Source organism: Mobula birostris, chromosome 18, assembly GCF_030028105.1.
Source record: "Mobula birostris isolate sMobBir1 chromosome 18, sMobBir1.hap1, whole genome shotgun sequence".
Taxonomy (NCBI): Eukaryota; Metazoa; Chordata; class Chondrichthyes; order Myliobatiformes; family Myliobatidae; genus Mobula; species Mobula birostris.
In genome coordinates, this window is record NC_092387.1 from 68959807 (window position 1) to 68983154 (window position 23348).

The following is a 23348-nucleotide window of genomic DNA, read 5'->3' on the forward strand; positions in this document are numbered from 1 at the left end:
ATGTGCAGTTCATCGTTAGCACTGATGCACCCAGGGGACTGAAGGATGACTGCAGTGTGAATACATTGAAAGCTAAACCAAAGCTGTGGAATTGATGTGTTTGCAGATCAGGCATTATTTCTATTGACCTTTACTTGACCATAATGTGAACAGTGGTTGCTCCTGAGCTGGACGTTACTGTCTGAGCCACACACGGCATCATCAGTCTGACAGTCAGGCTGGTGGGCGTTGGAAAACTTGTGGACTGTGTAACTCCACAAATGATGGGTGGGCCAAGTGATCCATCCCAGGATTAGATGCACCAGGGACTTACGTCGCCCATTTCAACAGCCCCAACCTGGGGTTTGTTATATTTGTGCATTAATATCCCACTAAAATCAGCACAGAAAGTGAAGAGTCTGTTCCAGTGCTGTGCTGTTCTATGTTCTATGTATGTAAGCTTTTCCTAGTCATGTACCTGTCCGAAAGTCTTTCACATATTATTATTGCATCTGCCTCACCTGCCTCCTCCAGTCGCCCATTGCATATTAGAGGGAGAAGGCAGGAGAATGAGTTGAGAGGGATTATCAGCCATGATCCAATGGCAAAGCAGACGGTCTAATTCTGCTCCTACAGTATGTCATATGGTCACAGACACCCAAGGGACTGAAGGACAATAGCAGTGCGAATACATTGAAAGTTAAACCAAAGCTGTGGAATTGGTGTGCTTGTAGATCGACAATATTTCTATTGACCTTTACTTGACCATAATGTGAACAATGGCCGCTCCTGACCTGGACATTACTGTCCGAGCTCTCATGGCATCGTCAGTGAGACGGTCAGGCTGGTGGGTTTTGGAAAACTTGTGAACTCTGGATCTCCACAAATGGACCTGAGATCACAGCCTCAGAACAAACTGACATCACTTAGAACGGAAATGAGGTGGAATCTCTTTAGCCCGAGAGTGCTGAATTTGTGGCATTTGTTGCCATAAGTGACCGTGGGGGTCAAGTCGCTGGATAGATTCTTGATTTGTCAGGTCATGAAAGGGTAAGGGGAGAGGGAAGTGGATCAGCCATGATGAAATGGCAGAGCTAAATGGTCTAATTCTGCTCCTATATCTAATGGTATTAAAGACACTTTTAGATGGAATCTGATTTCTCCAACTTCTGGTAATTTTCTCCTTCTGCCTTCCCTCTTCTTCCACTTCCCACTCTAGCCTCTTACCTCCTCTTCTTACCTGTCTATCACCTCCACCTGGTGCCCTTCCTCCATTCCTTTCTCCTATGTTCCACTCCCCTGTCATATCAGATTTCTTCTTCTCCAGCCCTTGACCTTTTCCACCTCTCACCTCCCAGCTTTTTATTCATCCACCTACCCCACTTCCCTAGCCATCTACTTCCACCCGTCACCTTCTAGCTTCTACTCCCTCCCCTCACTGCACCTACTTATTCTGGCATCTTCCCCCTTCCTCCCGAGTCCTTAAGACGTGTCTCATCCTGAACTGTCGACTGTTTATTCATCTCCATAGAAGCTGCCTGATCTGCTGAGTTCCTCCAGCATTTTCTGTGCATAGCTTCAGATTTCCAGCATTTTGTGTGCGTAGCTTTGGATTTCCAGCATTTTGTGTACGTAGCTTTGGACTTCCAGCGTTTTGTGTGCATAGCTTTGGATTTCCAGCATCTGCAGAGTCTCTTGTGTTTATAGAACACAGAACAGCACAGCACTGGAACAGACATTTTGGCTCATGTTGCCTGTGCCAAAGTCAATACCAATTTAAACTAATCATTTCACCTTTCACATGATCTATGTCCTGCATACCCTGCATATTCATGAATCTATTCAAAAGGCTCCTAAAAACCAGCATTTTATCTGTCTGTTCCAGGTAAAAGAGGTCACTGTATATGTAGCTTTTGAACATTCCCCCTCTCACCTGAAATGAGTGTTCTTGTGTTTTGTCATTTCCTCTCTGGGGAGAAGATTCCATTTGTCTACCCTGACTGCATTTATCAGACTTTTTCCGCCTTAAAAGTTGAAAGGTGCTCCTGACAGGGAGGCCCCTCTGTTATCTACTGTGGGCACTTGGTCTGCTGAGTTTGGGAGTTGGCCTGGTACAAGTTCCAGATACTCGGCAATGTATTGTCATTTCTCCAGCTCACAAGCTGCTGTAGGGACTCTGGTCTCACAGCCTGAGCTGTTTTGTATCTTTTCCAAGCATTTGGAGCTAGAAAATGATGCTCTTGAAGCAATTAACTTTGGATGTTATTCTCCCGTCCATATGGGATCTGGTGGCTGTTCCACATTTTCATCTTTGGTTCTGATGGAGTACCAGTCTGCGGAAGCCCCCCTCCAGGCCCCAGCACACCACTGGTTCCATTTCTAGGTCACCCAGATTCCAGTTCTCTGGGCTCACCCATGTCAGAATCAGAATCAGGTTTATTATCACCGGCGTGTAACTACAGAACTGGATGAAAGTCTCGCTATATGTGTGTTGAAAACTTCTGCACACTGATGTATGTAGACCCCCCCCCCCACCGTTTATCAGGACCCCTGTTTCAGACACTGTCGGTGTGGAGCATGCACGTTTTCCCAGACACTGTGTAGTTTCACACTGGGTGCTCCACTCTCCTCCCACATCCCAGAGGCATGGACACACCTTTGGGATGTTGCACTTTCATCAGAACCACGTTCCATCTGGCTACAGCATAATCCAGGCCCTTCAGCCCACAATGTTGTGCTGACCCTATAACCTACTCTACCATCAATCTAACCCTTCCTTCCCACATGGCCCTCCAGTTTTTCACCATCCATGTGCCTAAGAGTTTCTGAGTGAGCTAGGGCTTCTCTCCTTTGAACGAAGGAGTATGAGAGGTGAAGTGACTTGACAGAGGTGTAAAAGATGATAAGAGCCATAGTTAGAGTGGACAGCCAAAGACTTTTTCTCAGGGCAGGGGGCATCATTTTAAGGTGTTTGGAGGAAAGTATAGGGGGTTCTTAACACAGAGGGTAGTGGGTGCATGAAGCACCCTGCTAGGGGTGCTGGCAGAAGCAGATGCATTAGGGAAAAGAAAACGGAGGGCCCTGTGGAAGGGAAGGGTTAAGCTGATCTTAGATTAAAAGGTTGGCACGATATTGCTGCCCAAAGGGCCTGTGCTGTGCATTGTTCTATGTTCTATAACAGAAGGGGAAAGGTTGGATCAGTTTAAAGAGAGGGGTGCCGAGTCCCAGGAGCACATGAGCAGGGTTTGTGAGCTAGTGCTGGTCGGTGTGTCCATCCCGGGCAGAGGGTACTCACCCAAACCCCACTCACCTACTGTGGGAGCCAGCCCTACAAAGAATTTCACAGCTGCAAGAAAGAGTCTGGGCTGGGCACCTGTGCAGATGCCGCATTCAGTTCAATACCCTCTCCCCACTCACCAGTGAGGCATCTTGGCAACCTGACAGGGAGTTTAAAACCATTCGAAGTGTAGGTATCATTAACAGATTATTCAGGGAAACTGCCTCACAGAATCTTGTTTTAAGGTACTAGCAATAAGTGTAATTTAAACAGCAAAATGTTAGATTATTAGAACTTACATGATTTGCAGGGGGCAGTTTGGAATCGGAAGAACTGTCAACTTTTGAATGCTGTTCGGGCCAAGACGCAATGTACCTCCTCTGCACTTACATCTGTTCATTATCGATGATGGCTTCTCTGTGGAAAAAGAGGGAAGGAAAAGAGAAAGAGGGAGACAGAGAATGAGAAAGAAAGAGAGAGAAGCAGATAGAGAGAAAGACAAAATGCAAACTCTGTCACAATAAGTTTTCAACTGCAATTACAAATCTAGTTATGGCCTGCAGACAATGTGCATCAGGGAGCATTCTGATTGGTTCCATCACTGCTTGGTATGGAGGATATAGAAAAGTGCAGCAAAGAAACAGGCCCTTTGGCCCATCTAGTCCATGCCAAAACCATTTAAACTGCCTACTCCCATCGATCTACAAAACTCTTTATTTTAATTCTTTTAAAAAAAACTGCTGATGAACGCAGCAGGCCAGGCAGCATCTATAGGAAGAGGTACAGTCGACGTTTCGGGCCGAGACCCTTCGTCAGGACTAACTGAAAGAAGAGATAGTAAGAGATTTGAAAATGGGAGGGGGAGGGGGAGATCCGAAATGATAGGAGAAGACAGGAGGGGGAGGGATGGAGCCAAGAGCCGGACAGTTGATTGGCAAAAGGGGTATGAGAGGATCATGGGACGGGAGGCCTAGAGAGAAAGAAAGGGTGAGGGGGGAAGCCCAGAGGTTGGGCAAGGAGTATAGTGAGAGGGACAGAGGGAGAAAAAGGAGAGAGAGAAAGAAAAAAATTAATAATAAATAAATAAATGAATAAATACTGGCTGGGGTACGAGGGGGAGGTGGGGAATTAAGGGAAGTTAGAGAAGTCAATGTTCATTCCATCAGGTTGGAGGCTACCCAGATGGAATATAAGGCAAACAACAGGAATTCTGCAGATGCTGGAAATTCAAGCAACACACATAAAAGTTGCTGGTGAACGCAGCAGGCCAGGCAGCATCTCTAGGAAGAGGTGCAGTCGACGTTTCAGGCCGAGACCCTTAGTCAGGACTAACTGAAGGAAGAGTGAGTAAGGGATTTGAAAGTGGGAGTGGGAGGGGGAGAGGGAGATCCAAAATGATAGGAGAAGACAGGAGGGGGAGTGATGGAGCCAAGAGCTGGACAGGTGATAGGCAAAAGGGATACGAGAGGATCATGGGATGGGAGGTCCGGGAAGAAAGACAAGGGGCGGGGGGACCCAGAGGATGGGCAAGGGGTATATTCAGAGGGACAGAGGGAGAAAAAGGAGAGTGAGAGAAAGAATGTGTGTATAAAAATAAGTAACAGATGGGGTACGAGGGGGAGGTGGGGCCTTAGCGGAAGTTAGAGAAGTCGATGTTCATGCCATCAGGTTGGAGGCTACCCAGACGGAATATAAGGTGTTGTTCCTCCAACCTGAGTGTGGCTTCATCTTTACAGTAGAGGAGGCCGTGGATAGACATGTCAGAATGGGAATGGGATGTGGAATTAAAATGTGTGGCCACTGGGAGATCCTGCTTTCTCTGGCAGACAGAGCGTAGGTGTTCAGCAAAGCAGTCTCCCAGTCTGCGTCGGGTCTCACCAATATATAAAAGGCCACATCGGGAGCACTGGATGCAGTATATCACCCCAGTCGACTCACAGGTGAAGTGTTGCCTCACCTGGAAGGACTGTTTGGGGCCCTGAATGGTGGTAAGGGAGGAAGTGTAAGGGCATGTGTAGCACTTGTTCTGCTTACACGGATAAGTGCCAGGAGGGAGATCAGTGGGGAGGGATGGGGGGGACGAATGGACAAGGGAGTCCCGTAGGGAGCGATCCCTGCGGAAAGCAGCGGGGGGGGGGGAGATATGCTTGGTGGTGGGATCCCGTTGGAGGTGGCGGAAGTTACGGAGAATAATATGTTGGAGCCGGAGGCTGGTGGGGTGGTAGGTGAGGACCAGGGGAACCCTATTCCTAGTGGGGTGGCGGGAGGATGGAATGAGAGCAGATGTACGTGAAATGGGGCAGATGCGTTTGAGAGCAGAGTTGATAGTGGAGGAAGGGAAGCCCCTTTCTTTGAAAAAGAAGGACATCTCCCTCGTCCCGAAATGAAAAGCCTCATCCTGAGAGCAGATGCGGCAGAGCCGGAGGAATTGCGAGAAGGGGATGGCATTTTTGCAAGAGACAGGTTGAGAAGAGGAATAGTCCAGATAGCTGTGAGAGTTAGTAGGCTTATAGCAGACATCAGTGGATAAGCTGTCTCCAGAGACAGAGACAGAAAGATCTAGAAAGGGGAGGGAGGTGTCGGAAATGGACCAGGTAAACTTGAGGGCAGGGTGAAAGTTGGAGGCAAAGTTAATAAAGTCAACGAACTCTGCATGCGTGCAGGAAGCAGTGCCAATGCAGTCGTCGATGTAGCGAAGGAAAAGTGGGGGACAGATACCAGAATAGGCACAGAACATAGATTGTTCCACAAAGCCAACAAAAAGGCAGGCATAGCTAGGACCCATACGGGTGCCCATAGCTACACCTTTAGTTTGGAGGAAGTGGGAGGAGCCAAAGGAGAAATTATTAAGAGTAAGGACTAATTCCGCTAGACGGAGCAGAGTGGTGGTAGAGGGGAACTGATTAGGTCTGGAATCTAAAAAGAAGCGTAGAGCTTTGAGACCTTCCTGATGGGGGATGGAAGTATATAGGGACTGGACATCCATGGTGAAAATAAAGCGGTGGGGGCCAGGGAACTTAAAATCATCGAAAAGTTTAAGAGTGTGAGAAGTGTCACGAACATAGGTAGGAAGGGATTGAACAAGGGCGGATAAAACCGTGTCGAGGTATGCAGAAACGAGTTCGGTGGGGCAGGAGCAAGCTGAGACAATAGGTCGGCCAGGACAGGCAGGTTTGTGGATCTTGGGTAGGAGGTAGAAACGGGAAGTGCGAGGTGTGGGAACTATAAGGTTGGTAGCAGTGAATGGGAGATCCCCTGAGCGGATAAAGTCAGTGATGGTGTGGGAGACAATGGCCTGGTGCTCCTTAGTGGGGTCACGATCGAGGGGTAAATAAGAGGAGGTATCCGCGAGTTGTCGCTGTGCCTCGGCAAGGTAGAGGTAGGTGTTGTTCCTCCAACGTGAGTGTGGCTTCATCTTGGCAGTAGAGGAGGCTGTGGATAGACATATCAGAATGAGAATGAGATGTGGAATTAAAATGTATGGCCACTGGGAGATCCTGCTTTCTCTGGTGGACAGAGTGTAGGTGTTCAGCGAAACGGTCTCCCAGCCTGCTTCAGGTCTCGCCAATATACAGAAGGCCGCATCGGGAGCACCGGACGCAGTATATCACCCCAGCCGGCTCACAGGTGAAATATCGCCTCACCCGGAAGGACTGTCTGGGGCCCTGAATGGTAGTGAGGGAGGAAATGTAAGGGCATGTGTAGCACTTGTTCCGCTTACAAGGATAAGTGCTAGGAGGTCGATGGGAAGGGATGGGGGGGATGAATGGACAAGGGAGACGCATAGGGAGCGATCCCTGCAGAAAGCAGAGAGAGAGAGGGAGGGAAAGATGTGCTTAGTGGGTAGGATCCCGTTGGAGGTGGCGGAAGTTACGGAGAATTATATGTCGGACCCGAAGGCTGGTGGGGTGGTAGGTGAGGACAGGGGAACCCTATTCCTAGTGGGGTGGCAGGAGGATGGGGTGAGAGCAGATCTGCGTGAAATAGGAGAGATGCATTTGAGAGCAGAGTTGATGGTGGAGGAAGGGAAGCCCCCTTCTTTAAAAAAGGAGGACATCTCCCTCATCCTGGAATGAAAAGCCTCATCCTGAGAGCAGATGCGGCGGAGATGGAGGAATTGTGAGAAGGGGATGGCATTTTTGCAAGAGACAGGGTGAGAAGAGGAATAGTCCAGGAAGCTGTGAGAGTCAGTAGGCTTATAGTAGACATCAGTAGATAAGCTGTCTCCAGAGACAGAGACAGAAAGATCTAGAAACGGGAGGGAGGTGTCAGAAATGGACCAGGTAAACTTGAGGGCAGGGTGAAAGTTAGAGGCAAAGTTAATGAAGTCAACGAGCTCAGCATGTGTGCAGGAAGCAGCGCCAATGCAGTCGTCGATGTAGCGAAGGAAAAGTAGGGGACAGATACCAGTATAGGTTTGGAACATGGATTGTTCCACAAAGCCAACAAAAAGGCAGGCATAGCTGGGACCCATACGGGTGCCCATAGCTACACCTTTAGTTTGGAGGAAGTGGGAGGAGCCAAAGGAGAAATTATTAAGAGTAAGGACTAATTCCGCTAGACGGAGCAGAGTGGTGGTAGAGGGGAACTGATTAGGTCTGGAATCGAAAAAGAAGCGGAGAGCTTTGAGACCTTCCTAATGGGGGATGGAAATATATAGGGACTGGACATCCATGGTGAAAATAAAGCGGTGGGGGCCAGGGAACCTAAAATCATCAAAAAAATTCAGAGCATGAGAAGTGTCACGAACATAGGTCGGAAGGGATTGAACAAGGGGTGATAAAACCGCGTTGAGGTATGCAGAAACGAGTTCGGTGGGGCAGGAGCAAGCTGAGATAATGGGTCTACCTGGACAGGCAGGTTTGTGGATCTTGGGTAGGAGGTAGAAATGGGAAGTGCGGGGTGTGGGAACTATAAGGTTGGTAGCAGTGGATGGGAGATCCCCTGAGCGGATAAAGTTGGTGATGGTGTGGGAGACAATGGCCTGGTGCTCTTTAGTGGGGTCACGATCGAGGGGTAAATAAGAGGAAGTATCTGTGAGTTGTTGCTGTGCCTCGGCAAGGTAGAGGTCAGTACGCCAGACTACAACAGCACCCCCCTTAACGGCGGGTTTTATAGTGAGGTTAGGATTAGTGCGGAGGGAGTGGAGAGCAGAGCGTTTGGAAGGAGTGAGGTTAGTCATAGTCATAGACATAGTCATAGTCTTACTTTATTGATCCCCAGGGAAAATGGTTTTCGTTACAGTTGCACCATAAATAAATTAAGTAGTAATAAAACCATAAATAATTAAATAGTAATATGTAAATTATGCCAGGAAATAAGTCCAGGACCAGCCTATTGGCTCAGGGTGTCTGACCGTCCAAGGGAGGAGTTGTAAAGTTTGATGGCCACAGGCAGGAATGACTTCCTATGACGCTCTGTGCTGCATCTCGGTGGAATGAGTCTCTGGCTGAATGTACTCCTGTGCCTAACCAGTACATTATGTAGTGGATGGGAGACATTGACCAAGATGGCATGCAACTTAGACAGCATTCTCTTTTCAGACACCACCGTGAGAGAGTCCAGGTCCATCCCCACAACATCACTGGCCTTACGAATGAGTTTGTTGAATCTGTTGGTGTCTGCCACCCTCAGCCTGCTGCCCCAGTACACAACAGCAAATATGATCGCACTGGCCACCACAGACTCGTAGAACATCTTCAGCATCGTCCGGCAGATGTTAAAGGACCTCAGTATCCTCAGGAAATAGAGACGGCTCTAACCCTTCTTGTAGACAGCCTCAGTGTTCTTTGACCAGTCCAGTTTATTGTCAATTCGTATCCCCAGGTATTTGTAATCCTCCGCCATGTCCACACTGACCCCCTGGATGGAAACAGGGGTCACCGGGTGCCTTAGCTCTCCTCAGGTCTACCACCAACTCCTTAGTCTTTTCCCATGGAATGGGAATGGGAATGGGAACAAGGTGAGGTGAAGTAAGCAGAACAAGTGCTACACATGCCCTTACACTTCCTTCCTCACCACTATTCAGGGCCCCAGACAGTCCTTCCAGGTGAGGCGACGCTTCACCTGTGGGTCGGCTGGGGTGATATACTGCGTCCGGTGCTCCCGATGTAGCCTTGTATATACTGGCGAGACCTGACGCAGACTGGGAGATCATTTCGCTGAACACCTATGCTCTGTTCGCCAGATAATTTATTTATTTGATAATAAATAAACCTTTCAACCTTTGAACCACCAAGGATATCACTAAGGACTCTCTCCATCCAGGATGTTCCCTCTTCTCATTATTACCATTGTGGAGGAGGTACAGGAGCCTGAAGACACACACTGAATGCTTCAGAAACAGTTTCTTCCCCTCTGCCATCCAAATTCTGAATGGTCCATGAACCCATGGACACTACCCTATTATTCCTTTTATTTTGTAATTTATAGTAATTTTATGTTTTTGTTCTGTACTCCTACTGCAAAATAATAAATTTCACATCATATAAGACAGTCTTGATAAACCTGATTCCTATTTTGATTTCAAACTCTCCAAGAAAATCATGAGGTGGAAACTGTTCCCTCTAGTAACTCACGAAGACAGGAACTTCTGGCACAGTTCCCCTCCTGAGCCTACCCATTAATACCCGATTTATTTACTCTGTCAAGGAGGCCTCTGCCTGTGATTTACCAGAACACACCAGATCTCTCTGTATCTGGTCAGCCAGAATGTGGGAACAGACATCCTCCAGTCAATAGAGTTACAAGCAATGGTCAGTGGTAAATACATAAGGCCACAAGACATAGGAGCAGAAATAGGCCATTCAGTCCATCGAGTCTACTCCACCATTCCATCCTGGCTGATTTATTATCCCTCTCAACCCCATTCTCCTGCCTTCTTCCCGTGACCTTTGATGCCCTGACTAATCACGAGCCAATCAACCTCTGCCTTAAATATATTCAATAACAGACAGCCTCTGTGGCAATTAATTCCACAGATTCAACACCCTCTGGCTGAAGAAATTCCTTCTCATCTCTGTTCTAACAGGGATGTCCCTCGATTCTGAGGCTGTGCCCTCCGGTCCTATATTCCCCCACTATAGGAAACATCCTCCCCATGTCTTTCTCTATCTTGGCCTTTCGATATGTTTCACACAAAAGGATGATACTGTACAATATGTCTAATGATGCAACATAACAAGTGTGATGCAATTCCCTTTTAAATGCACGGCAGCATGGTGGTTACAGTAATGCCTTTCAGTACCAGTGATTGGGGTTCAATTCCTGCCTCTCAGTGCCAGTGATTGGGGTTCAATTCCTGCCTCTCAGTGCCAGTGATTGGGGTTCAATTCCTGCCTCTCAGTGCCAGTGATTGGGGTTCAATTCCTGCCTCTGTACGTGTCAGTTTGTAGGTCCATCCTGCGACCACATGGGTTTCCTCCAGGTGCTACAGTACCCTCCCACATTCCAAAGATGTACAGGGTAGAGTTATTAAGTTCTGGACATGCTTGGTAGGTACTGGAAGCATTAAGGCTATTCTGGGCTGTCCCAGCGCATTCTTGGGCTGTGTTGATTGTTAACTCAAATGACATATTTCACTCCATTTTCTAAATGGGGAGAAAATCCGAAAATCTGAGATGCAAAGGGATTTGAGAGTCCTTGTGCAGAACTCCCTGAAGGTTAACTTTCAGGTTGAGTCGGTGGTGAGGAAGGCAAATGCCATGTTAGCATTCATTTCAAGAGGTCTAGAATACAAGAGCAGGGATGTGATGCTGAGGCTTTATAAGACACTGGTGAGGCCTCACCTTGAGTATTGTGAACAGTTTTAGGCCCCTCATCTTAGAAAAGATGTGCTGGCATTGGAGAGGGTCCAGAGGAGGTTCACAAGGATGATTCCAGGAATGAAAGGGTTATCATACGAGGAAGGTTTGATGGCTCTGGGTCTGTTCTCACTGGAATTCAGAAGGATGAGGGGGGATATTGATGAAACCTTTCAAATGTTGAAAAGCCTGGACAGAGTAGATGTAGAAAGGATGTTTCCCATGGTGGGAGAGTCTAGGACAAGAGGGCACAGAGATGTGGAGAAATTTCTCTAGCCAAAGGGTGGTGAATTTGTGGAATTTGTTGCCACATGCGGCTGTGGAGGCCAGGTCGTTCAGTGTACTTAAGCAGAGATTGATAAGTTCGTGATTCGACTTGGCATCAAAGGTTACAGGGAGAAGGGGCTGAGAAGTAAAAAGGATCAGCCATGATTGAATGGTGGAGCAGACTCGAGGGCCAGATGGCCTAATGGTACTCCTATGTCGCACGGCCTCTCCGGTGAAATGATATCATATTTGTTAAATAGGGGGCCGTTCACAATTCTGATTTGATGGAGACAGACGTGAGAAGCACGGAGGAACATCTGGAGAAACTTCTGAAACGCCCGGTTTGCTGCTGCTGCTACTGTGCGATCGAGAATCTCCGGAGGGAAGGCCCCAAATCCTCGGCTTTGCTTGTTGCTGGCGGCCGGGGTCGAAGCGCTCGGCAGAGATGGTGCGCGGTGTTCAGTGTCGGAGGGCTGGTCAGAGGCTCGAAGTTTTCGGACGACTCGGAGTTGGACTGTGGTCGGGATGCTTCCAGGATGCTGCATCGGCCAGTTTGTGGCACTGGAAGCGCATGGCAGGGAGAGTTTTCTTCCTTCTCCCATCTGCGTGAGATGTGGGACTTTCGAAGGACTTTGAACTTTTTTTACCGTGCCCATGGCCTGTTCTTCATCAAGTTACGGTATTGTTGCACTGTTGTAACTATATGTTATAATTAAGTGGTTTTTGTCAGTTTTTCAGTCTTGGTCTGTCTTGTGTTTCTGTGATATCACACCGGAGGAACATTGAATCATTTCTTAGTGCATGCATTACTAAGTGACAATAAAAGAGGATTGCATATCCTCATAACCATAATCATAATCATATTAATCATAATAATGTCTTATGGTCTATGATCTTTCTTTTCTTATAAGTAAATTAATTGCCATTCTTTAAATTAAATACATTTTTTGCATTGGGTGATGGGAGGTGTGAGAAAGTCTGCAGATGCTTGAAATCCAAAGCAACACACACAAAATGCTTGAGGAACTCAGCAAGCCAGGCAGCATCTATGGAGAGGAGAGAAGAGTCAACTCAACATGAAACTGAATTCCTGCAGCAGCTTGTGTGGGCTGCTGCTGTCATCCGTCTTAGGGTCAAGCCAATCAGCTTGGAGGCTTGCGTACGTAGCGCTAATCAACAGTTTATCTTTAACGTTTTGTTCTGTTATGCTTCAAAACTAAACAGGTGGTGTTTGTGATTTGTGTATCATCTAAGCCATTGATTTGAAAACCGTTCAGTAATCCGTCAATCCACCAATCGGAGCAGCAACCTTGGAAGGACAGAGGAGTGACTTCCTGAGCCGGAGCCTGGTGTTCCTAACATTCAGAGTCATTTACTTACCAAATGTACATCGAAACATGCAGTGAAATGTATCCTTTGCATTAACAACCAACACAGTCCGAGCATCTCCTGGGGGAAGCCCACAAGTGTTGCTGCATATTCTAACACCAACATAGCGTGCCAAACAGCACAACAACAGCAACAAAACAAAACTCCAACAGCAAATCAAGCCCCTTTCCTCTTTCCCACACACACAAAAACCGGCCTCCTGAGCTCCAACCATAGCCCAGATTCACATACTCATAGTCATCAGTCTTCTAACTTCCAGGTACACCACTGGGTGTCCAGTTCTCAGACTCGCAGACACTGGGCCTCCGATTTGCAGACAGCAGTCCTCCAACTCATAGAGTCACAAACACTGGGCCTCTAACTTCCAGATACACCATTAGGCAGACATGCAGATATCAAGTGTCCAACTCACAGAGTTGCAGACATTGGGCCTCGGCTTCCTGACTTGCTGACTATGATCTTCTGACTTTGACTTTCAGTATTAAGCCCAGACTCACTGATTACGTGAGTGTGAACTCCTGACTCACACCTAGGGTGCACTGGACCTCTAGCTTCCTGCCTGCATGATCCTGCGATCTCTAGACTTGCCAGTCTGGGGTCGGTTTCACTGACATGGAAATGCAAGACAGACTGAGAATATTCGTCACCTCAACATCAAATTCACACACACTTTGATGAATATAACAGAAATTAACCTTTAACATCTAAATCTTCGACAAACATCTGTCGGTGTGTGGTGGAAGGTATATTGACTATTTTCATCATGGCCTAGTATGGAAATACAATGTCCTCGAATGGAAAAGCCCACAAAATGTAGTGGCTACAGCCCAGTCTATCATGGTGAAGCCCATTCCACCAGTGAGCACAACTACGTGGAGTGCTGTCGCCGGAAAGCAGCATCCATCATCAAAGACCCTCTCCATCAAGCCCATACTTCCTTCCCACTGCTGCCATCAGAAAGAAGATACAGGAGTCTCAGGATTCGCACCACCAGGTTCAGGAACAGTTCTTACCCCTCACCCATCTGGCTCTTAAACCAGAGAGGGTAACTTCACTCAAGTTCGCTTGCCCCAACATTGAACTGTTCCCTTAACTTTTGGACTCACTTTCAAGGACTCTTCATCTCATATTCTCAATAGTTATTCCTTATTTTTTGCTCTCTTTTTTGTATTTGCATAGTTTCTTGTCTTTTGCACATTGATTATTTGTCCATCTTGTTATGTATGGCCTTTCATTCATACTATTGTATTTCTTTGTATTTACTGTGAATGCCCTCATGAAAATGAATCTCAGGCTCGTATATGGTGACGTATATATACTTTGATAATAAATTTACTTTGAACTTTGAATGGTTGGGAACCCCTGCTTATTATCAGTCAGGACCCAAGATCAAAATACCCCGAGGATCACACTGCCAGTCAATTTTTAGCGATTGTGTGGAGGGTCCTCTGGAATTCTGGACAAGAGCCCATGGTATTAAATCAGGCCCTGATTTATCAATGTCACTTCATGGAGACCTAGTTTAAAAGAGCAAACTCCCCATTTCAATGGGACATGAGAAATTGCAGAGCAATGAAAGTGCTGTGTGGTGAATGCGTTAACTCTTTAGGAATGAGATCCCTTTGCGTGTGTGAGCTCCTTCTCCCAGTGAGTAACCCACAATCAGCCTGGTAAAGTGGCCATTGACACAGGCAGTGCAATGGCACAGAGAGCTCCCACCTACTTCATGTCTCTTTGATCATTACCAGCAATCGATTTTCTCAAAACAGATTGAAAAGGAAATAATATGGAACATTTGTATAGCTTTTTGTCATAATATTGGCTGAAAAAGTGGTAGAGTTATAACTTTCTTTCTATTCTCTCCAAACCACCTACAAGTTTGGCGAGTTTGTCAAACATCTGGTAGGGAGGCTCAATTCGCCAAGGCCCAAGGATAATTTCACGCTATTTTCTATGGCTGATTTCATAAAGACAGAATCAAATATATGTTGAGTCCGTGTTTCCGAACTCGTAAAATTATTTGAATAAGAGAGTGTTTTATTTCCTGCTGCAGTCTGGGAGGAGTTTGTATGTTTTCCCTGTGACCATGTGGGTTTCCTCTGATGCTCTGGTTTCCTCCCAAATTCCAAAGACGTACTGGCTACTAGGTTAATTGGTCACATGGGGTAATTAGTCACATGGGATAATTGGTCGGCATGGGGTAACTGGTCACATGGGCTTGTTGGACCAGAAGGACCTGTTACCGTGCTGCCCCTCTAAATAAAATATATATATAAAATTTTGCATAGTGTGCACAGTTATGGTTAGTTACCCTGTTGTAGGAAAGATGTTATTAAACCAGAAAGAGTACAGAAAAGATCTGCCAGTACGTTGCCTGGAATTGGGGACCCGAATTACCAGGGGAGGTCTCATAGGCTAGGACTCTATTCCCTGGAAAGTTGAAGATCGAGGGGTGACCTAGCAGAGGTCAATAAGATCATGAGAGGCATAGGCATGGTGAACAACGTAGTCTTTTTCTCCCAGGGATTGAAAGCTAAAAACAAGAGGGCATAGCTTTAAAATCAGAAGGAAGTTTTCCAAGACAGCTTCTTTACCCAAAGTATTTGAAATGAGCTGCCGGAAATAGTGGGTGAGCTGGGCACATTAGCAATATTTGAAAGCCATCCAGGAAAGTATATGTCGAGAAGACGTTTAGAGGGCTGTGGGCTAAACAAAGGCAGATAGGACTCTCTCACCGGGCAACACAGCCAGCTTGCATAAGATGGGCTGAAGGGTCTGTTGTCATGACTGTCTGACTCACAGTAGAATGCACCCTAATCAAACCAATTGAAACCTATCAAATATTGATCGGCCTAGATAGAGTGGACGTGGAGAGGATGTTTCCTATAGTGGGAGAGTCTAGGACCAGAGGACACAGCCTCAAAAGGATGTCCCTTTAGAACAGAGATGAGCAGGAATTTCTTTAGCCAGAGGGTGGTGATTTTGTGGAATTCATTGCCACAGATGGCTGTGGAGGCCGAGTCATTGGGTATATTTAAAGCAGCGGTTGATAGGTTCGTGATTAGTCAGGGTGTTAAAGTTATGCGGAGAAAGCAGGGGAATGAAGTTGAGAGGGGTAATCTATCAGCCATGATTGAATGGTGCAGAAACTGAATGAGCCGAAAGGCCTCACTCTGCTCCTGTGTTCAATGGTCTTCATGTAACAGAAGATGCAGCTAGTTTGTCTGTAACATCACTGCTGCTGTTGGTACGTTTACATTGAAGTTCAATACAGAATACTGGCATTCTGTATGTCTCTGGAGGACCAGACTCCAGCTCTCTGCTGTTATTATCTGATCTTTCTCATACATACTGTTCGGGAATGCAATCCTGATTACACAGTTTGATTGATCATTTCCTGCGGTGAAGGAGTCTGCTGAAGATCATGAAGACAGCACAAGCCCACAGCCTGGCACCAGTTAAATTATTTGGCACAGATTGCACCACAACTCTGAGGGTTCGTTACGCATCAAGGAGTGTGGGCAATACCCGAATCAGAACTGAGACCGTGGTCCTGTTCAACTTCAAAACTCTCCGTTTGACTACAGCTTCCAAGACTGGACCCCATCCAGCTGGGATGCAAACTGTTGCAGCAACACTGGAGACCAGATGTATGGAAGGATTCACAATACACACAGACTGCTGGAGGAACTCAGCAAGTCCACGACGTTCAGTACTGCAACACCAGCTATTTACCTCTTCTGCCAATCACCTTCCAGCTTTTTAATTCAAACCCCTCCCCACACACCCACCTTCCCCTTCTCCTAGTCTCATCGATCACCTGCTAGCTTGTACTTCCCCACCCCCCCAACCTTTTTATTCTGGCTTCTGTCCCCTTCCTTTCCAGTCCTGATGAAGGGCCTCGGCCCGAAACATTGTCTGTTTATTCCTCCCCATAGATGCGGTCTGGCTTGCTGGGTTTCTGCAGCATTTTGCATGTGTGGTTCAAGACTTTCAGCATCTGCTGAATTTCTTGTGTGTTTGGAAGCATTACTCTGGTTCCAAAACATCCACACCATCCCCTCCAGTCCTGAGACATGAATCCATGGCTAGGTGAGCTCTGGAGACATGTGCATGGCGTAACAACCATTGCAAAGCAAAGCCACACAGATCGTCAGACACACAAGTCCGTGTCAGGAATAACAACCACTGCAAAGCAAAGCCACACTGATCATCAGACACACTAGTCCATGAGTGCACAGGGGCAATGAACAACGTACAGTATCTGCGGCAACATTACAGGCTCAGAGCCTCTGATAAGCAGGGTTCGTATAATTTAAATAGAAATCATACACAATTTTTGTAAGAAAGAGTACGATTAGAACAGAACTCATCCATTCTAGTGTAAAGTGTTCAAAGCGGTCACAGAGTCTAACTGCAGTGTCATGTCAGTTGGTTCAGAACCAGATGGTTGAAGGGAAGTAGCTGTTCCTGAACCTGGTGGTGTGTGTCTTCAGGCTTCTGTATCTCCTGCCCTATGGAAGATGGCATGGCCTGGAAGGCGGGTATCTTTGATGATGGACGCTGCCTTCCTCAGGCAGCACCTCCTGTAGGTACGACTGATGGTGGGGAGGGATGTGTCCGTGATGTATTGGACTGAGCCCCGTGGATATTCCTGATGGGGAGGGATGTGTCCATGATAGACTGAGCCCTGTGGATATTCCCAACGGGGAGGGATGTGTCAGTGATAGACTGAGTCCTGTGGATATTCCCGATGTGTCCGTGTATTGGGCTGAGCTCTCTACTCTCTGCAGCTTCTAACGTTCCATACCAGACTGCAAAGTACCTAGTCGGAATAGCTTAAACAGTCCATCTGTAGAAGTTTGTTTTAGAGTGTTCAGTGACAAGCCAAACCTTCTATGAATATAAAGATGCTGGCACACTGTCTGGTTATTACAGCTGTGTATTACAGTATGTGCTGGGACTGACAGTCAGCTATTTATGTCTTGTTTGTCTATAGAATGTGGCATTTCCAGTATGGCTAGAATCTCTTGTTCTGGCTAACTGTTCTGAACCGTGTCAGAGGGCAGCTAACGACTACTTTCCATGGGCCTGTCATTCCTTATTTGCCAGGACTCTGTCCCTGAAGGGCATCAGTAAAAACAGTGGTTTATCAGAATCATGTTTGTTGTATGATATGAAATGTGGCGGCACTACAGTACAAAGATAAAATTATTACAAATTACAAAATAAATAAATAGTGCAAAGCAGAGGAATAGTGAGGTCATGTTCACAGGTTCATGGACTGTTTAGAACTCTGATGGCAGAAGGCAGGAAGCTGTTTCTAAATCTGGTGAGTTATCAGTTGAGGAGAATTTAGAGACTTTGTTTAGAAATTCAGTACAGAACTGGCACGCCCAAGCCACCGAGCTGCAACAGTCAGCAACTCACCAACTTCAAAAGGATTCAAAGTACGGTTATAGAACCCTGAGAATCACCTCCCCACAGACAACCGCGAAACAAAGAAAACCATGAAAACCATTCAAAGAGACACATCAACCCCTGCGCAAGAAACAAGGCATGCAAACGGCAGCAGGATGAGCAAAAACATGGAAAATAAGACACAAAATCAAAGAGTCTATAGTCAGTTCAGCTCTATGTTCATTATCTGCAGGCAGCCTCAGAAAACACAGCGTGATGTGAACTACAGTCCCATCCACAAACGGTATCGATCAGACCTTGCTCCAGCACCATCCTTCAACAGCATTGAGGGAGAGAGAGAACATTCAAATGCAGGGACGCTCCTTTGGGAGCAGCAAGTGAGAGAGACCAACACACACAGGCACCTAACCCTAGCCTAATCACAGGACAATTTACAATGACCTATTAACCTACTAACTGGTATGTCTCTGGACTGTTGGAGGAAACCAGAGCATCTGGAGGACACCCATGCCCACACAGGGAGAAACATACAAATTTGCTCACAGAAGATGCCAGTATTGAACTCTGAACTCCAACGTCACAAGGGGTTATAGTGCTGCGGTAACCTCTAGGCTACCTGACCAATACTACTTGTCTTCACATGCACCGTGAGGTCTAGGAAACAGAACATTAGTCCTGATCTATCTCGTTATGGAGAAACTGAAAACGTGGGCCGCGCTGATAGGTAGGTACACTCAGTAGCCACTGTATTAACTACACCTGTACATCTGCTCATTAATGCAAATAACTAATCAGCCAATTATGTGGCAGCAACTCTGCAAAAGAAGGATACAGACATGATCAAGAGATTTAGTTGTTGTTCAGACCAAATATCAGGATGGGGAAGAAAAGTGATCAAACTGACTTTGACCATGGAATGATTTTCCGTGCCAGACCGGGGAGTTTGAGTATCTCAGAAACTGCTGGTCTCCTGGCATTTTCATGCACAACAGTCTCTGGAGTTTACAGAGAATGGTGCAAAAACAAAATAATATTCAGTGAGTGGCAGTTCTGCAAGAGAAAAAGATTTGTTAACGAGAGAAATCGGAGGAGATTGACCTGACTGGTTCAAGCTGACAGGAAGGTGACAGTAACTCAGGTAACCACATGTTACAAAAGTGGTGCAGAAGAGCATCTCTGAATGCACAGAACGGGCTGTTAGCAGCAGAAGACCACAAACATATATTCTGTGACAGAAAATCTTCTGCGTGACCTGGTCAGCAGGAACTTGTTGCTTTGAACTGAGAGGCACAATGCAGAAAGAAATTTGTTAGAACACATAACAGTTCACAATTGAAGTTCGAAGTAAATTTATTACCAAAGTATGCATACCATATGTCGTCATCGTTTAATTTCACGCCTTTTGGTGCATTGGGTGGCATTTTTTGCCATTTCCTTAGCACATTTGTCTGTTTTTTACAAGGTTGAGTTGCTAGCTCGATGCTCAAACCAGCACAATGGAAGCGTGCAAGGAACCAGCTGGATTTGAACCTGGGAACATTGTCGTCGAAGTCCGATGCTGATGCCACTACGCCACCGGACGCAAGTGTCTACCATGCTTATGCCTCCGATTCATCTTTTTGCAGGCTGCCACTAACAAAGAAACAGAATCCGCAATAACGGCACACAACAAAGACCAACAAGTGTCCAATGTGCAAAAGATCATGCAAATAATTTAAAGAGTAAATGAATAATAGAGTACTGTACATAGAATTGGAAAATTAAACAAGTAAGTCTGCGAAGTCAGTTCAACGCAGAGGAATTTAAGGTGGGGGTTATACGGGAGGCAGGGTTCGAGGGTCGGCACAACATTGTGGGCCGAAGGGCCTGTACTGTGCTGTACTATTCTAAGTTCTATGTTCAGAGAGGAGTGAAAATGGTCCAGGAGCCTGAAGGCTGCAGGGCAACAGCTGATCCCAAACCTGGTGGTGTAGGACCCCAGACTCTCACCTCCCACCCAATAGTAATAGCAACAAGAGAGGGAGATGAGTCAAACACAGGCAGACAGTATTGAATACCAGCACTTTTTCTTCTTTCAGGCCTGTACACTTTAACTTAACTCAATACTTTAGTCAGCATTGAGAAATGGGGCTAATCATTTGTTCATTTTCCGCTGTGGCGCCTCGACACTTTAAACTGGTCTGGAGTCAACACCAGCGATGGTGGACCTTCGTCGTCAAGGTGCCAGACCTACACTCTTGAGAGACAAGTTTCAATCCTTCCAGAGACAGTCCACTTAGGTTTAGAAAATTCAGAAGTTCATTTTGCAGTTCAAAAGTACATTCAGAGACAGGTTGTTGGTGCAGAGCCAACAACCTGTCTCTGAATGTGAACAAAACAAAAGAGATGGTTGTTGACTTCAGGAGGACACGGAATGACCACTCCCCACTGAACATCGACGACTCCTCCATAGAGATCGTTAACAGCACCAAATTTCTTGGTGTTCACCTGGCAGAGAATCTCACCTGGTCCCTCAACACCAGCTCCATAGCAAAGAAAGCCCAGCAGCATCTCTACTTTCTGCGAAGGCTGAGAAAAGTCCATCTCCCACCCCACCATCCTCACCACATTCTACAGAGGTTGTATTGAGAGCATCCTGAGCAGCTGCATCACTGCCTGGTTCGGAAATTGCACCATCTCGGATCGCAAGACCCTGCAGCGGATAGTGAGGTCAGCTGAGAAGATCATCGGGGTCTCTCTTCCCGCCATCACAGACATTTACACCACATGCTACATCCATAAAGAAAACAGCATTATGAAGGACCCCATGCACCCCTCATACAAACTCTTCTCCCTCCTGCCATCTGGCAAAAGGCACCGAAGCATTCAGGCTCTCACGACCAGACTATGTAACAGTTTCTTCTCCCAAGCCATCAGACTCCTCAATACCCAGAGCCTGGACTGACACCAACCTACTGTCCTCTACTGTGCCTATTGTCTTGTTTATTATTTATTGTAGTGCCTGCACTGTTTTGTGCACTTTATGCAGTCCTGGGTAGGTCTGTAGTCTAGTGTAGTTTTGTGTTGTTTTACGTAGTTCAGTGTAGTTTTTGTATTGTTTCATGTAGCACCATGGTCCTGAAAAACGTCTCATTTTTACTGTGTACAGTACCAGCAGTTATGGTCAAAATGACAATAAAAAGTGACTTGACTTGACTTGATGACTTGATTTCTCAAAGTGAAATTACGGTCTGCAGATTACAGTGATCATAGTCCAGGCAACTAGGCCACCTAATTTTCAGCACCAGTCTGAAAGTCCAGGCGGCAGGACTCATTATGAACGCAAACTTTCTCAAAACTGCATTGTCTGAGAACAACCAACACATCCAGAGACTGTGATGCATTTCACTCCAGGGACTATTCGTTCAGTAGCTGTCTACAACTCCCCAGATTTGGATTTAAGTTGCTTCTAAAATTTATGGACCTATTGCTTTACACATGATAAACCTGTAATGTGGCATGATACAATGTCGATCTCTTTTGACTCAGTTGGCCTGTCATGTCCAGTCTGTAAGCAGCAAGCATGAATATCTCCTGGAGCAATAATTAAGCCTCAATCTCATGTAAGTGAGAATATTCTGGATCTGTGCAACAAACAGTCTTTCTCAATCAAATTGTGCATTTAGACAGAACAACCGGAGAGCTCTTCTGAAATTACTCTTTAATCTGCAACCCTGGCGAAATTCTGTCTAACCCCGTTTAAAAGCAATTCAAACTAACCAATTTACCGTAAACTAACAAGCCATTCACAAGTCTGCTTTGCAGATAAAATTTATACTACAATATTCTTCTGCTCTGGAGGATTTGTCTGACAATAGTCTAGTTTGGTTATTCCTCTTATGTCTCCTCTTATTTTATTTGTGAAGTATTTGAGAACTGATGTACCATTTATGCCCAAAAAAAATCAACAAGGGTTGGATTTTTAATTATGTACTTCATGGAAATTCTGACATCAGATGTTAACCAAAGCAGAGCAGAATGTCAAAAAAAAGCTGAAAGGAGTGAAACCTCAGATATGATTGTGAAGTAAATGCAGAATCTCAAAGCAGCAGGGAGTTCCAAGTTAGTGAATGCACTGGAGTACATTCTTCATCCAAATGACATGCTTCATTGTCACCTGAGCAGGTAATGCACCCACCCCTGAGAGTACCATCACTGTCCCCGCGCCTCCCGGATCATCATCACAGTCTGACAATGTCACCCAATTCCGCTTCAGCAACAGGCCCTTCTTACTGTCATTCATTTGGAGAGTTATCTTCACTTCAGAAAACACACCTCTAATCAACACATTCAGGAGGACCACAAAATCTCAGGCACTTCCACTTAACGATAATTGAATTCTAAAGATGGAGAATTATTTTAAGTATGGTTTTAAAAACTTGGAATTGTTACAGGATTTAAAATGACTTAGTACCAGAACAGTTCAGCATGTTGTTTAAAAATTTTTCTTGGAGCTAATTTTGGAGCATTAGTGATTTTTTAAGCTATGAAAGATTAAGACTGGAGTCCTGTCACTCCTTCTCAATGGCCTGCTGAATGCAGCGAAAAGGAGACAAGTAAAGTGCAATAATCAGTTGTTTTGGAAAATGTCTTCATTAGTTAAAACCAGATTGGAATCTGTACAAAAACAAGAAAATGTTTTGGCAGGGGACAAGCGTTTTCTCTCTATCTTTGATTTGATATTATTAAAGCACATTTTTCGATTTACAATCTGGAAAGTTCTGAAAATGACAAGGTGTACAAAGGACTGCGAGGGTGATTCACACTGAAAATCGATGTTAAAAAGTTACTGAGTAGTGACTACTTACCACGGCTCAGGTCGATGCATGTCATCCCAATCAGAAGGACAAACAGCACACATTTCACATTCATGTTGGGTGGTTCGAGAGTCTTGTGCAGCACAGCTACCAGAGTTTGAATAATCCCAGATTCAATCATTTCCAGCTAGTTGTATCTCTGCATTTGGAAAGAATCCACCCCCATTCCAGCTTTTTATTGGATCATGAAAATACCCAAGATGGTAGTTTATCAAAAACTGGCAAGGTGGTTACATTTTGAGTTATTTCCCAATTATTGGAATAGTTTCAGCTCTCCTCACTAAAACTAAATACACATGAGACAAGCCAGGGTCAGATGACCAGCTGGTATCTTTAACGTTGCCTGTCCAGAGCAGA

The 23348-nt window shown here is 45.9% G+C and overlaps 1 protein-coding gene across 1 annotated transcript in view; it reads right to left on the minus strand.

The window, feature by feature from the left end:
• LOC140212205 (stromal cell-derived factor 1-like) overlaps window positions 1–23144 on the minus strand; it is a 32821-nt gene extending 9677 nt beyond the window's left edge. The window contains exons 1-2 of the mRNA XM_072282908.1: window positions 22983–23144; window positions 3556–3673 (exon numbers count right to left, since the gene is read on the minus strand). Coding sequence (XP_072139009.1) covers window positions 3556–3673; window positions 22983–23112 — 248 coding nt within the window. The 5' untranslated portion in view covers window positions 23113–23144. The remainder of the gene's footprint in view (window positions 1–3555; window positions 3674–22982) is intronic.
• Between the last annotated feature and the right edge of the window lie 204 nt (window positions 23145–23348).